At 42.4% G+C, this 15309-nt stretch overlaps 1 protein-coding gene across 3 annotated transcripts in view; it reads right to left on the reverse strand.

The window, feature by feature from the left end:
• Nucleotides 1-15309, reverse strand: part of macrod2 (mono-ADP ribosylhydrolase 2) — a 384195-nt gene that overhangs the window by 25196 nt on the left and 343690 nt on the right. For all 3 annotated transcript variants that reach the window (XM_052079641.1, XM_052079640.1, XM_052079639.1), the window contains 3 exons: nucleotides 11761-11839; nucleotides 3658-3696; nucleotides 1911-1967 (listed from right to left, as the gene is read on the reverse strand). In XM_052079641.1, coding sequence (XP_051935601.1) covers nucleotides 1911-1967; nucleotides 3658-3696; nucleotides 11761-11839 — 175 coding nt within the window. The remainder of the gene's footprint in view (nucleotides 1-1910; nucleotides 1968-3657; nucleotides 3697-11760; nucleotides 11840-15309) is intronic.

A 15309-nucleotide genomic window follows, 5' to 3' on the forward strand; every position in this document is an offset into this window, starting at 1 on the left:
TCCATTAGCATGCATGTTTCTCCCAATTTTATATATTTGGGAAACATTTTTTTGCCTTGTCTTATGTATGCAAACCCCCCTCACCCCCAAACATTTAAATGTAAGAAACATTTTACAGGTCGTCAATAGCACATAAATTTGCTTAAAGATGAGGATTATTGAGGATCGTGAATTACACTTTTAAAATGAATTTCACAAACACTGAAAGGGCCCAGCAGGAATGGGTTTTGGGATGACCAAAAGCACTTCTTTTGCTTTGTTTGGCAAATGAGAACATGAGGTCCGTAAGAAAAACCTATTTCCAATTAAATTGATGAGAATAGGATGAACATTCATTTCGATGATGCTTGCGTTCATTTTCCCTCCCACACATTGTACCTTCTGCAGTAATAATAGTGCTTGTTTTTAATGACTATTTTGTGTCACTCCACTAACCATTTTTTTTAAATAAAGATTGCACACTGGAGGTAACCTGAATGGTTTCATTTCATGTGTACAGCGGCTAAAAGCCTCTCATGGCTGACCTGTGGCGCGGGGTGCACAAAGTCCCCCAAGGAGTGCGATGCATCACACTGAGGCATATTGACAGACACATTCCAGCCAAGTGCTGCCACAGAATGTAATTTATTCAAAGAAGTGCTCCACATAGGACCGGTAACCGATACGTTGGAGGCTCAAGATAAAGTGCATTCCATTTTGAATGGAAGCAATTGTTGGTCGTTTGAGACGGTCACGGATCTTGAACGTTGAATATCACAAAGCTGACACGTGGTATTTTTTTTTCTAATTCCTAATGTGCATCTCTTACACCCTCCGTATTATCTGTGACATCTGAGTGTTTTCTATGATTAATCCCCGCCATGCACTGCCTCGACACCTAACCTTTACAGTGGAGGCACTATGAAATCATTCCATTCCCCCCCTTGTGAGAGAGGTTGTCTCAAGGACTGAGTGTTCCCATGCTCGAATGCTGTGCCGGGACCTTTTGTGAATGGATTAGTTACTATTAAGCTGCCGGGCCTGATAAATTAGGATTTATAAAGATTATTACAAAATACTTATGCCCTCCTAATACTGCTGATTGAATTTGCGAATCATTTTGGAGTTTCTGCTGCAAGATGATATAGAAAATGTATGCTGAACAGGCAGATTGAAATGCAGGCAGGCAGAAAGGCAGCAAAAGCGCGCTTTGTTTCAAAACACAGAATTATTGACGCCCTTGAAGTGACTGCGCTATCTAGTCCAGCCGTCCACAATCAGCGAGATGAGCCATTTCCCCAGGGAAAACAACCATGACTGCTATCTTTAAAAATTCCCCGCAACCTTTAGGCTTGAAGACAAATGGATGGTGTACCATTTTAATTGCCTACTAACACCCTCCAGTGTAAGAATCTAATTATCTTTGGTCCATCGTATCGGAGAAGCCTATAATTGTTTCAATATTACACATCCAAAGGGGCTGAAACTGCGGAATAGCCAGATAATGGCTTCTTAAACAAGTTTGCCTCACAGAAAACATTCGTTTGAAAAGGACTGATCTTCATGCTGTATTCATTTGCCCAAAGAGCAACTTGGGAATACGGAGTGCTGACCATGGCTAGTGAATGCTTAACAAGAAAGCGCTTGCCAAATAAAAAACTTTTTTTTTTGTATGTAAATGTGCCCATGATGAGTCATCAATAATAGCAGTCAGATTCCAAATACACATCCATATTCACTCAGTGGCCACGGTATCAGGCATACCAGCACAACAGGGCTGCAGTAAAAATGTAGAAATTTTCGTGCAGTTAAGCAATACAATATGAACATTAAAAAGCTCTTAGTATGTTGCCAAATATTGAGCTCCGTTGTCTTGAAATCATGTGATACAAGTAATATCGGGCGACAAAATGTGGATGCTTCACACGTACCTCTGTTATTGTCGTCGTCATCCTTAGCTGTTGGTCGCGTAGACGGTGACATGTTATCTGCAAGGAAATCATGATTTAGTGACCCGGGTTGCAGATTGTCAAATCATCTGAGTGCTCAATAAAAGACAATGCATGCTAACTTGGCTCATCTGTGCAGGCTGTTTAGGCTGACCCCAGTACAAGAGGGGAAGGGGAGAGTGAATTGCTTTTACATGCTGTTGTTTTATAACCCTATAACCCTGGCAAAAAGTGACTCCTGTGGGGCAATATGAGGCTTTGAGAGCGACCCCGGAGTACAGTTGGGAGGGAAAAAAAACTGACATCAAACGTGAGCCATTCGGCTGCCATTTTCAAAGCTTTGAATAGGTTTCACATAGTAGTGAGTCAAACTCTGGCTGATCGGGCAAAATAAAACGCCAGCACTTGGCAGAGGAGCAAAGGCCCGTCAAAGAAAGGCCCAACTGGACCAGGACAGTGTTGGCAATATGACATGACAGGGAACTGTTTTTTGAAATAGCCGCATGCTGGAAGTGGGTGTGGTGTAACACCTGGTTTGAAACCATCATGAAATAACAGATCAGGTCAGGACAAGTTCCCCTCAACCAAATACTATATGTCCTTGAAGAAGATGTCACCAATCGTTGGCATTGAATCCAAACCTCAAACTGTAGAAAGGTTTTTGGTGAATTATTAAGTGTCAGAAATGTCTTGCTTTCTTTGATGAACATCCAGTGTTCATCATTAAAACACAACAACCAGCCATGAATCACGCATAATGTATGGTACATATAAGTGGACAGATATGGACTACTTTTTATCGTGCTGCAGGGGAAAAGCTTGCACATCCAATGTTAAAAAGAGAGTCAATTCCTCTAACTCTTCATTTGTATTCATCTATCTCATATGTTAGCGGGCCATTCGTTGGACTCAAGAAGCTGGGACTCTGTTGCGATTTAGAGTTTGAAAAGACAAAATACAGTCTTCAATTTTCAGTTTTTCTTCGGCATTGACCATTTCTTGTCTTCTTGCGACACAAAACTGAAAGGAAAATGATTGCGAACAATCAAACAAAACCAGACAGCTAACCAACAGACAGCAATCAAACCTACTTCCCTCGCATATTCATAAGGAGGAAATGACCAAAGGAGCAACAACACTCGGCTTAATTTCAGCTTTATCAACTTTGTTTCACTTGTTTATGTAACTAGTACACGGCAATTTTTGTAGATGCCATCTTTATTTAGGACATTAGCATGTGGATAAATGTCAGTAGTTAAGCAGTATCTGGGCACTAGAGGCCACTTGCCAAGATAGTGCGGTGATAAAAAGCACGATGCGCTGGTGGTTGCGTTTGTTCTGCAGCCTAGCACACGCTGCTGTGAGATTTTTTTTTTTTTCCCCGCTCACTTTAGGTGGTATGAAGGCATGGTGCCAGTGAGCTAGATGAAGAGATTGACACTGGGAATTAGCGGCGGACATAAACTCTTGTAATGCACTGTACCTTAAATGGCATGAAGTATTTTCGACAGTATTTTCAACGCGTCAAATTGTGATTCAACTTGTGAGCAAATGAATAAACATACATTTCCTCTGCTGCATAGAGGGGAAAAAAAACTCGCAAATCACTGTCACGAGTCAAAGCTCTGCCACTCACTCGGGTTGTGTGTGCAGTAAAAAAAAAAGAAAAGAAAAAAAAAGTGGGGGCGGTTAAGGTGAAAAGGCAACCATGAAATATTCTGTCACTCACCTCCCTTCAGCTGCTCGTCTGCAACCTCCATGTCGTTGTCTAGGAAAGATGGGAAAAGAAAGCATGAGGCTGATACAACCAATCTTTCAAATGTATTTCTTGATTAGAATTACAATCACTTCATCTTCCACTGCTGTGGTCTGGACGTCCGTTTAACATTTCATTTAAATGTGACGGGGTGAGAGATGGTCTGCATCTATTCCATTCTTACACGCTTGCTGTGCTCAGTAATAATGCAGAAGATACATTTTGTGAGAGTAAGATTTTGTGAGTCAGAAAGAGCAAAAAAAAAAGGTAGTTATAAAAACATGGTTGTTTTTTATAACTCTCTAATCCTTCTCCTTATCCTCACACTAGCTCAGACATTTCATAACAGCCTCTCTTAAATGCACAACCAGACGTCCTTGGATCGAGTGAGCTATTACATCAAAATGACTCACTTGGTGTGTGTGTGTGTGTAAAGAGAGAGTGGGAGACATCCCTTTTCAATTAAATCTATAGAAGTTGGCTCAGCACACATTACACAAAACCTCCTCTTTCCTCGCAGTACAAGGAAAGTAAGCGAGTTGAACAACCGGGTCTTAAAAATATCTTTGATTTCTCTCAGAGCCTGCTCGGAGTGAACAGGAGGTGTTTCTACTCGGACGGGTTTCGCTGGAAAGTGGCAGATGAGAAAACGGCTTTGGATGTTGCTTCCTGGGCAGGTAGAGAGCAATTGCGCTTGCGCCTCATTATCCAAGCACACACAGATGCGACTCAGATCAGCATGCGGCTCGAAGCTTGAAAGCACCGTATGCTGTGGGCGGCCTTGAAAAATATACACATGCTCTTAGTACATATGTGTGTAAGGGCGACATGGCTGCCAGAGTATGTCTGTGCCACCATTGCACCATAGTGAGCAAGAATCCAATGTGATAAAAGGCTTCTGTCATCTGTTCTGAGCGCATCGGTGCTCCCAGCGGAGTCAGTGACAGCCTTTTTTTCCCAATTGTATAACACAGAATAAAAGGCTACAGTGCATTCATCTTCGCCTGCTTTGGGAAACATGGAGTGTCTCAGCCGCTGTCACATGCTATCACATGATTACCACTCATCAAAACTAGTTCCTTCTTTGTTCCCTTCCTTCACAATATTTCCTCGCCCGCTCTCTCACTCAGTTGCTCACCGACAGACGCATTCTCCCACCGTACAATTTAATCGAGAAAATATTCCTCTCTCCATCCCGCAACTCCCCTTTCTCCTTGCTGTTCTTCCTTAGTCTGGCTCACATTAATTGTTCCTAAACGGTCCTGATAAGATCTCTTCACTCATTCAGTATCTCCCTTTTTTTCCTCCATTTTCAGTTTAGATTTTTTTCTGTCAGTCTTTCATTCACTCTCTCTCTTACTCATCTTTATTTTTTTCTGGTTGCCTTCTTTACAATTTACAGCACCTTACCACTTGACAATTGTCCACATTTCCTCCCTTTATTTCATTCTTCTCTGATTTTTTCAAAGTCATTCTCTCACTTAGTCTCATGAATTTAATTTCTTACGATTTGATTCTTCTTATGATATGAAAGGCACGTAAATATGAAAGCCTGCATGCAGGATCTACTGTCAAAAGAGCTGCAAACCTATAACTTAAATGGGCTGCAGAAATACCTCCATGAGAAACACCGAACCAGCAAGCCAATGGAAACCGGCAAAGACACACAAAGGTCCTGATTTGCTGAAGGTTTACGTATGCAAAAAATGGGCACAAAAAGATATACTGTAGCTTATCACCTAATGGGGTACAACTATTAACGCATCGGCAAAACACAAATTATTGCCCGATTCATTTAGCACATTGTGGTAGGAGATTATGCAAATAACGGAATTAAGGATGCCAAAAATGATTTGTGAGGCCAAAGACAAATCGCCGTGGCCGATGTTGCATTTTTAAATTGTGAGTGTGAAAGGCAAAGTCAAACCAGCTTGTGGTATCTTAGCACAGGTGAAATGAAAGAATGTGATCCAACATGAGTCACCCTTTCTGAACCTGACAAATAGGACAAGACAGTATGTAATGTACTGGCATCATGCTAAAACGCTGGCGGAATTGTTGTGTGCCTTTGAGCCTCTGGGATTCGGCAGCCCCCCCACGCAATGATAAACCACAATTGAGTGTATCTAAATAGTCATCCATCCGTTTTCTGTTCCGCTTAATCCTCACAAGGGTCGTGGGGGGTGCTGGAGCCTATCCCAGCCGTCTTCGGGCAGTAGGGGACACCCTGAACCAGTTGCCAGCCAATTGCAGGGCACACCGAAATGAACAACCATCCACTCTCTCACTCACACCTAGGGACAATTTAGAGTGTTCAATCAGCCTGCCATGCATGTCTTTGGAATGTGGGATGAAACCGGAGTACCCGGAGAAAACCCACACAGACTTGGGGAGAACATGCAAACTCTACACAGGGAGGCCGGAGCTGGAATTGAACCCGGTACCTCTGCACTGTGAGGTCGAGGTGCTAACCACTGGATCACCGGGCGGCACCCGAATCTAAGTATTTAGCAATTAATTCTTCCCCTGCACGGTTTATTTGCTTGTGTTTATCTTAAGTGGCACGGTATGTGTTCAAAACCTGTCCCAGTAGACACTACTAACACAGGAGAGGCTCAATCATATAGTTTGTATTTCTATAAAACACGGGACAAATATCAACTAGCATGCTTGGAAACAGGAAAAATATCTGTCAATAGTTTTCACTCCCTTGTCTTTGTATTCAACTGTGACGCTTCCTTTCATCCAGGTCAGAGATTTGAATGAAGCCGCAGCATCTTCAAAGTTTTGTACCTCAAATCCTCCGCTCGCTCGTTTAACTGTGAGCTGCATTTTGAAGCCGGATACTGTTACAATTATGAATAGGTGAACGTGCAATAAGCGAGCGTACACACACACACACGTGCGCACACACACACACGCACGCACGCACGCACGCACACACGCACACACGCACACACGCACACACGCACACACACACACACACACACACACACACACACACACACACACACACAGCATTCAATGCCAAGTGAACTGCAAAAGTGAAAAACAGCAGTCCGTATGTAAGGGCGTCTCGTCCGTGCAAAGTGCAATGTTCCACGCTGCGTAGTTACACCATGTATTCTCACATTCTACGTGTCAGGGATGTATGCCTCAACATGTTCACAGATGTGCTTCAAGCGGATGCTTATATCTGTCAAACGTGACTGGGAAGGTGTGAGCCAATGCACTTTGTGGCGATCACATCACTAACACACTGTGGTCATCTCATTTCCTGGCCCCGAGGGAAGGCCCTGTGAAACCAACACAGACTTCATTTTCACCCCTCACAGGGCTGCTGTGGGCCCCCATATCCTCTGTCAACATATGCGTGTGTTAGACAAGTGTGCGTGTGTGTGTGTGTGCGTGTGCGCACACAGGGCAGCTTTGCTATTTCCAAGCAGTTGGGGGCGGAGAGCGAGGCACTTCTGTCACACACGTGTGGTTGTGGGGGTATAGAATGGGGAGTATAGAGTGTATTAACACCCATGTAAACAATTGTCAATCGCAAAGTCAGTGAAACAGTTGGCGAGAACACAACAGCCCCCATGGATCTGAGGGCTGCTTTCATTTTGTCAGCACCGAAGCTCACCCAGGATAGGAAATGATGGAAAGCAGCTTGTGGGCAGCCACCCTTGATCATATTAGTCGAGAAGTGGAACCAGAATCAATTTCAACGTGGTTTCACTGTCCAAAACCACAGCTGCTTCACCACTTGCAAATTATATGCGCCATGACAAGCATGGCGTCAATCAAAAATTACCCAGAATTGATTTAGGCATTCATATTTTTACAAAGCTGTCCTGTTTGATGGGAAATTTTTGTTTGGATTGACAAAAAAGTTGCACATTTTGTGCATAATTTGTTGGAATTCATCTTGGGGGTTTAAAAAAAATATTTCCACACAGGCTTATTTCTATTTTAAAAAAGGAAAAACTCACATTGGTCACCCAAATAACGCAAAGCTAACAAAAGTAGTAATAATGAACAACAATATTACTCATAATTAACTAATAATAAATGAAAATCAGGCATTGCTTTTTGGGGCCCAATAGATTTATTTAAAAACACTAATGAGAGTGACCTGATCATCTTAACTTCATATTTCTGGCACAGCCGTTTGTGGCAATTACCCGATGATCACACTATATGATCATGGAACCCCATGAGAGTAGCGTCTTGTGCACCTGTCGGCAGGTATTTTGGCCGGCCTTACATGGGCAAACTGCTACAGCTGTCGCACGTTTGAAGCATTCTTTCTCCAAATGTTACATATCAGCTCCTTCCTCACTTGTTCAGTAGGATTTAGATCAAGGCTCTTCAGTGCAGTCATTTTTGGGTGTTTTTAGCCATTCTCTTTGTGTCTTTCTTCTGTTGTGCCTGCGGCTGTGACCAAGCGTCCTGCTACCGGACATCACAGTTCATTCCTAGATGCCTTGACATTTCATTGTAACAGGCAGATTCAAGACACCCTGCAGGCACGTGTCCATTGTGGGCTCATCTTTCTTGAAAGAATATGTACCAACAATTGAATGCCACTTAAATAATTCAGTGAATTTGGCAGATAGTTGTGCTTGTTCTCAAATGTTTTATTAAAAAAAAAGAAAGGATCTTGTATGGAGAAAATGCATTGTACCGCACCTGACTTGTTATCGTATGATTGCTTGACTGCAGACGTCTGTAAGATTTTCATGCTAAATTCTTGTGATAGACAGGAACCCCACCCGCTATGTCAGCCATCAAGTAATGCATTATGCAACATGATAGATCTTGTGGAGGCCCTCCTAAGTGATAAAAAAGAGGAAAGGGAAGGGCGAGTGGCTTCAAGACAAGAAGAGGTCTAAGTGAGAGTAAGTGAGGACCAGAGAAGAAGATAATAGGCAGTGCCCATGTGATGTGACACATCAAACGCTCCAACGATGTCAGGGGACCCAACGATGTCTCAGGTGTCCGTGTGATGCATAGAATGCAGCGACAAAAGACATCTGATTGCCTGTCTCCAACCGTGAGGCTAATGAAATGTTCTGAAGCACACCTGCTGCAAATCTTCGCAGGCTAAATGTCTTCTTACATGTTGCAAGCCTACCAATCAGCATACCTTTGTTTGTTTGTGTCAAACCTATCAGTTCTCCGACAGTCTTTAGAATCGCAGTGTCAAGTCTGTAGTCAAATTGTGTTACAGTGCACTCCGCTTAATAGAACACCGGTTAATAGAGTAATCCGCTTAATAGAGCAAAAGGCTCTGGAACCGATTTGCCTAATGCAATTTCCTATAAAGATACTCCGCTTAGTAGAACAAATCTCCGCTTAATAGAACAGGCCGTAAGCAATGAACATTGTAAACTAGTGGTTTTCGAAGTGTAGCTATCGCGATACTGTTCCACTATCGCGAGAAAACGCGGTAGTTCTAGCCGTATACAGTAACAGGTAGCACGCGTCACTCCACACATAGACACACGCACGTCACAATGGCTTCAACTTCATTCAAGAGACGAGAGAGAGACGAAGTGTAGCTATCGCGATACTGTACCACTATCGCGAGAAAACGCGGTAGTTCTAGCCGTATACAGTTACAGGTAGCACGCGTCACTCCACACATAGACACACGCACGTCACAATGGCTTCAACTTCATTCAAGAGACGAGGGCTATCACCTGCGGATAAGAAGGACATACTCAGACGATACGATGCATTGCCGGATTCTCAGAAGGTACGCCCGCGGTTTCCAGGACTTCCCTCTTATCCAGCGCATTGAGAGGGAAGTCAACCGCAAAATTACGGACTCCTGTTTCCAGACAAAAGTGACTAAATTTTTCTCGTGATTTGAGATGTTTGACTGAAGTTGATTAAAGTTGTTGTTTTGTTGTTTGATTAAAGATATAGACGTCCACAGTCGAAATATCTCTTCTAACTCGTCAGCAGGGGTTTTTCTGCGTGCATAACTTGGTCGTCGACGTGTCTGAAGGTGTACCTATAAAGTGTCTCCGGTTAATAGAAACCCCGCTTAGTAGAACAGAAGCGCTTCGGCCCAATGGTGTTCTATTAAGCGGAGTGCACTGTATCTTCGTTATTTTCTCCATACTTCTTCAAAGAGGAACACGAGCACAGAGCGGAGTTCAAATGCTGTCATATGGAAGAGCATCTGGGCCACGTGGGTACGTTTGAGTGCAGATAAATTCATCTATTACACTGCCATGCCAGAGTATAAGTTTTGGGAGGTTTTCCTTTGACAATAATTGCATAGAAAGTATAATGCCACCTAAAACGATGCCATGTTTTTTTTCTTCTTTTTTAATCTCACGCATGAAAGTAAGTAGTGATCTTAGAGTTGCGGGATTCCGACCAACAGCAACTACACATACCATGACAATACCACCACTGAATCTTAAATGTTTTCTGTGCGACAAGAACAGATATACTGTTTTGTTTCTCCTCCACTGCCGCTTATGGCGAGATGTAGGGCAGTTATTATGTGACAGCTCTTGTAAGTGGTTGGAGCGATAACTGGAGAACAACAACTCCAGATTCTCATCTCAGAGCACTAATATGATGAGACGGGGACTGGGTACACGAGGGCAGGCCATATAATTAAGGTCTCTGCCCAGAATGTAATCTTCCAGGAAGGCGAGCGGGACAGATGATGGACGCACATAGGGAGCAAACACTCTCCATCTGGGAGAAGCGAGACGTAGGCTTGAGAGCCGCTATTCCGTTGGGGTGGTGGGCGGAAAGGGGTGGGGGTTGAGGGTTTGAAAAAGTAAGGTAAATGGGAGGTAAAGCAAGGCTGGCAAAGCCAGACAGCCTCGGCTGAGTGGCTCCCAAGCTATCCAACTCAATCCTCTACGGAGCCCCCCCATCAGAACTTGTTACGCCTTCTGCCCTCGCCAAGAAGTAATGCAGCTACCAAGGATGGAGGGTGTAAGAGAGAGCCATAAAATAGAATGGAACAGATGTTTATCTCACACCAAGAATAGACGAGCACTCATCAAGGATTATCTGAGGCTGTTATGGATGACTTGATTTGCTCATGCCAAATACATTTGCAAATGAAGCTCTTGAAGTCATTTACATATCCCAATTCCAAGGACGTTGTACCGGTAACACTTTGTACAAATTAAAGAAAAAAACTGAATCTTATTTCAGCAACGGCAAACCAGAATGAAGAGGTACATCATGCAACAATATGGAAAGAATTCCACTTTCAACGCTTCAACAATTGAGTGTTGTTCAAATTAAAGGTGTTGCAATGCAGTGGCAATCATTATAAACCATATTTAGAAAACAAAGTTCAGCAATTTAAAATCACTTGTTTGTCGTGTATTCAATTTGACACGTGGAAAAGGATTCCCAAATTGCATTGTTTAAAATGAATGAATGAATGAATGAATTTTACGTGACATAGAATGGCCCAACTTTGTTGGAATATGGGATTGTAAAGGTTACAAACTACATTAAACTCACACTGGAATGTCCACATTAATTTAGCAAGTATTTACTTTTACTCTTACTGTCATATACACTTGTTTTACCAAACTGTCAGAATAATTTATTGGTGTTCATCTTCCAGAAGATGGTGTCATAAAAAAAAAAAATCACATACTGGATAATAGCGTTTAAGCCTACAAAACTCACAATATGATGCATCAATGCATTTGCAAATTAAGATAACATTATTCATAACTTTTATTCAATGAATGTCAACTGGAAAGCCTGGATCACAATATTCACAATTTTCAGTTTACTTTATATTTGGAAAATGATTTGTGTGATGGATGCATTATTTCGCAGAAATAGAATCTGTTGCACCATTCTGACACATCAAGATAACTTCTAATTTTGTACGTGCAAAGTTGTTTTTTCTTCGAAATAGCTAACATTGCATCATATAATCATATACCATTTCTTGGAATCATTTGTGTGCAGACAGAAACAAAAACACATTTTACAACTAAAAATTCACTTTGACACATTGGGTCAGGGTATGAATTATCACAACTGTGTGCAGCAAGGAGTAAAGACATGTACGACACATACCTTCGAAAATAATGGACATTTTCTTCTTGTAGATGTTAAAGTCAGTTTCGAGGAAGACACAGAAAATGACCCGCATGATCTGCACAGAAAAGAAAAAAAGTGAAGTAAAACAATTAGCTCAAAAGTAAACTCAGCACATTCAATAACAGAGTAACCAAGCGAAACATTTTGGATATTAAAAGCTGGTGCATTAGCGAGACACAATCAGCTTTGTTCGGGAGCCTGATTAAGTACCATCCCTATTGAGACCACCTGAATTAGCCATTTGAGAGCGCTTTTAGCAAATAGTGGAGCACATAACCGCAATTACTTTCACCAAAAGGGTGCACGTTACAGCAGAGCAATATCCTTCAAGACCACAAAAGGAACAAGCAATCCAGAATGCTTTCACTGCGCATGCAATTTACAAAATTAAAATGGCAAATACATGTTTTTACTCCACGTGTGGGAGCAATAGAGCCATGATTACATTGGTATCTTTAAAAAAAAGTAAGCCAGCTTGAACACTGAAAACAAAGTGATATAATTTTGTTCAACTTGACCCTTTGGCTGTGCTATGAATGGTCGAATGAAATAAAAATGTACGGACACAGACTTGACAATAGATGAGAGCCTTAACGTGGGCCCAATAAAATGCTGAGTGCCAACTGGCCGACAATATCAACTGTAATAAGACAAAAAAAAAAAAAGGGAGAGAATATATTGTATGTGGTACGGTACGGTACCAGGGCTGAATGGTTAATTGCATTTGCAATCGAATTATGATTTGCTAATCGCAAAGGCTGCAATTTGACTGGTCATTGAGAGCAGAGTGGAGGGCATGAAGGGCAGTGGATGGTTTTAGAGCAGGCAGAGACGGCAACGCTGCAATTAAAGCCTGCTGCGATGGTGCGCATCATTTCCCATGAGTCTTCGGTCTCACGAGACCTTCAGGCAAGTATATAACATGCCTTGTGAGGTTATCCAAAAACAACAATAAAAAAAACAAAAAGGCATACAGATAACGGATACCATTATGGTTATCTGGCTGCGCTGCTTTGGAGGGTGAAATGCATCTCCCCATCTTTCTTCTCATTCTGGACTGAACACAAGGATCAAATTCAAAGAGACCACCTTCTGGTTTTCATACAGGCACAGATCTATAAATAGTTCCACCACCGGGGCTTTGTAGTAAATGTTAAGGGTTACTTCAGGATGGGGGCATTTTATTTTTGCTCGATCTCCAGAGGATGACTGTTTGGAAAATGTTGTCTCACTCTCAACCGTCAATTAGGGAAAGAAATCGTTTGGAGTTGTGTACATGTTGACAACCAATGTGTGAAAAGTAATACTATGCCAAGCGTACGTGTGTGACAATGTCCTGTGTACTATGCTGCAGCTCCCCAGGAATTCTATTAGTGTTTTATGGAGCTCCATCCTGAAAGTGATTGCCCACTGTGAAACCAATCATAAAGGCGAGCCTTATAGTGAAATTCAAAGAAAGGCTGCTTATGAGCCTACGCTTACCGCGTATAACAAGATGTTCTGTTACTTAACCTGTTCATTTATTCAATTTTAGTTGGGCTGCGCGCATCGGCACAGATGGGAAAATGAGCTCGAGGATGACAAAAGACACCACAGGGTCCAAACTGTTGCATGACACATGAAACCACTGCCGGGTTCATATTTAACTGTGCAGAAATTTCAGTGTGTGTAGCACTGGTCATATTATTGTTTCCAATTGAGCATTTAAGCGAGGAGTCCGAGACGACATTGAATGCAAGCCTTTTTTTTGTTACAGTAGGTTTTGCTCGTGAATATGTAAAGTTGGCCAATGCATGACATCTCCCTGTCACGGAGGCTTTAATTTTAAAACGCCCCTGAAGACGCACCGTTCCGAATCTCTGCAAAATCATTGTTGCATCACCTATTCCAAAAGACAAGCCTGTCTGATTTATGTCGAATGATTCGGATTTATTTTACTGAACTATACACTTGATGATGTTGGCTGTAAAGTTAATACAAGTTTTAGGATAGTAGCAAGTTTGACTCCAAATGGATTACTTCTATATCCCTCATTGTGAATTGAAATCCAAACAATCCAAACCAGTCAGAAGCCGGGTTTACACAGAGCCATGTAGTCTGATTGGAATGTATCGGAATGAACAAATGGATAAAAAGGCTCCGTATAAACACGTCAAATGGAATAAAAAGGTCGAGTCCAAACAGAATATCATTCGGATTTACAGGGATGGTATATTTCTTGGGCAGCAAGTTGGCTTCACAGTGCCGAGGTGCAGGGTCAAATTACGGCCACAGCCTTCCTGTGTGGAGTTTGCATGTTGTCCCCATGCCTGCGTGGGTTTTCTCTGGGTACTCAGGTTTCCTCCCGCATTCCAAAAAAATGTGTGGCATGTTAATGGACCACTCGAACTTGTCTCGCAGTGTGAGTGTGTGCATGGATGGTTCTTTCTCTCTGTGTGCCCTGCGATTGGCTGGCACTCAGTTCAGGGTGTATTCGGCCTACTGCCCAAAGACAGGTGGGATCGGCTGCAGCACACCCTGCGACCCTTGTGAGGATAAAGCGGATCAGAAAATGGATGGATGATGTATTCTTTTTGGCAATCCCTAATGAGTATCACTGGAAAAAGTTAAATGAGAATAGCACGTAGATGCATAGTGAGCTTGTAAGATAACACTAGTATCTTACTAGAGCTCTTCTGCAATGTGAGAACTTGTTTTGAAGTACTTGGAACTTGTTTTTCTTAAGATGTTGCTTTGATAAAAGACTTAAAACTCTCACTACTGTGCCAAAAAGAAGCAATAACTCCAACTTGGAGCTAAGCAAGTGAGCCACTCTTCACAATAGTCAAGGTTGAAAGAGTTAATGGAAGACTAATTAGAAAGCTGGGTTCCCTGCATGCCACTGTGCCTTGTCATTATTCATCCCTGATTGGAGCGTCTTTGCCAAAGGGTGAGCGCAACATGATGGCAAAGATGGTCAGCTTGACAAAACAGTAGAAGGTTTGTACTTCATCGGTGTCTCCTCAAGACAGACTTACCGGTAAGTAGACTGCAAACTTTGATGCAGCCCACTGATGTTTACAATACTGCATCACAGCCATGTATATTTATGTACATGTTCGTCTTCAAATCTTTCAATGGCCTCGCTCCACCTTACCTCTCTGAGCTCCTACGCCCCTGCACACCAGCCCGCCTTAGGTCTGGGGACCAGACATTATTAGAAATACCAAGAACTAAGCGGAGGCTCAGAGAGGATCGAGCCTTTTCCATTGTTGGTCCCTCTCTTTGGAATGACGTCCCACTGAACATTCGGCAATCCCCCTCGCTGCCCATCTTTAAAACCTGTCTCAAAACTCATTTGGATTCTTTGGCATTTGACTCGACATGACTCAGACTTGATCTTAGTTTTATTGTTTTGTGCTTTCCACTGTCTTGGTTCTTAATTTCTTGTTTTATTGTTGTATATACGACATTTGCTCCATGTGCAGCACTTGGTATACAAGCGATGGCTGTTTTAAAGTGCTCTATAAATACAGTTGAGTTGAG

This window comes from Hippocampus zosterae, chromosome 11 (genome assembly GCF_025434085.1).
Source record: "Hippocampus zosterae strain Florida chromosome 11, ASM2543408v3, whole genome shotgun sequence".
NCBI classification, from domain to species: domain Eukaryota; kingdom Metazoa; phylum Chordata; class Actinopteri; order Syngnathiformes; family Syngnathidae; genus Hippocampus; species Hippocampus zosterae.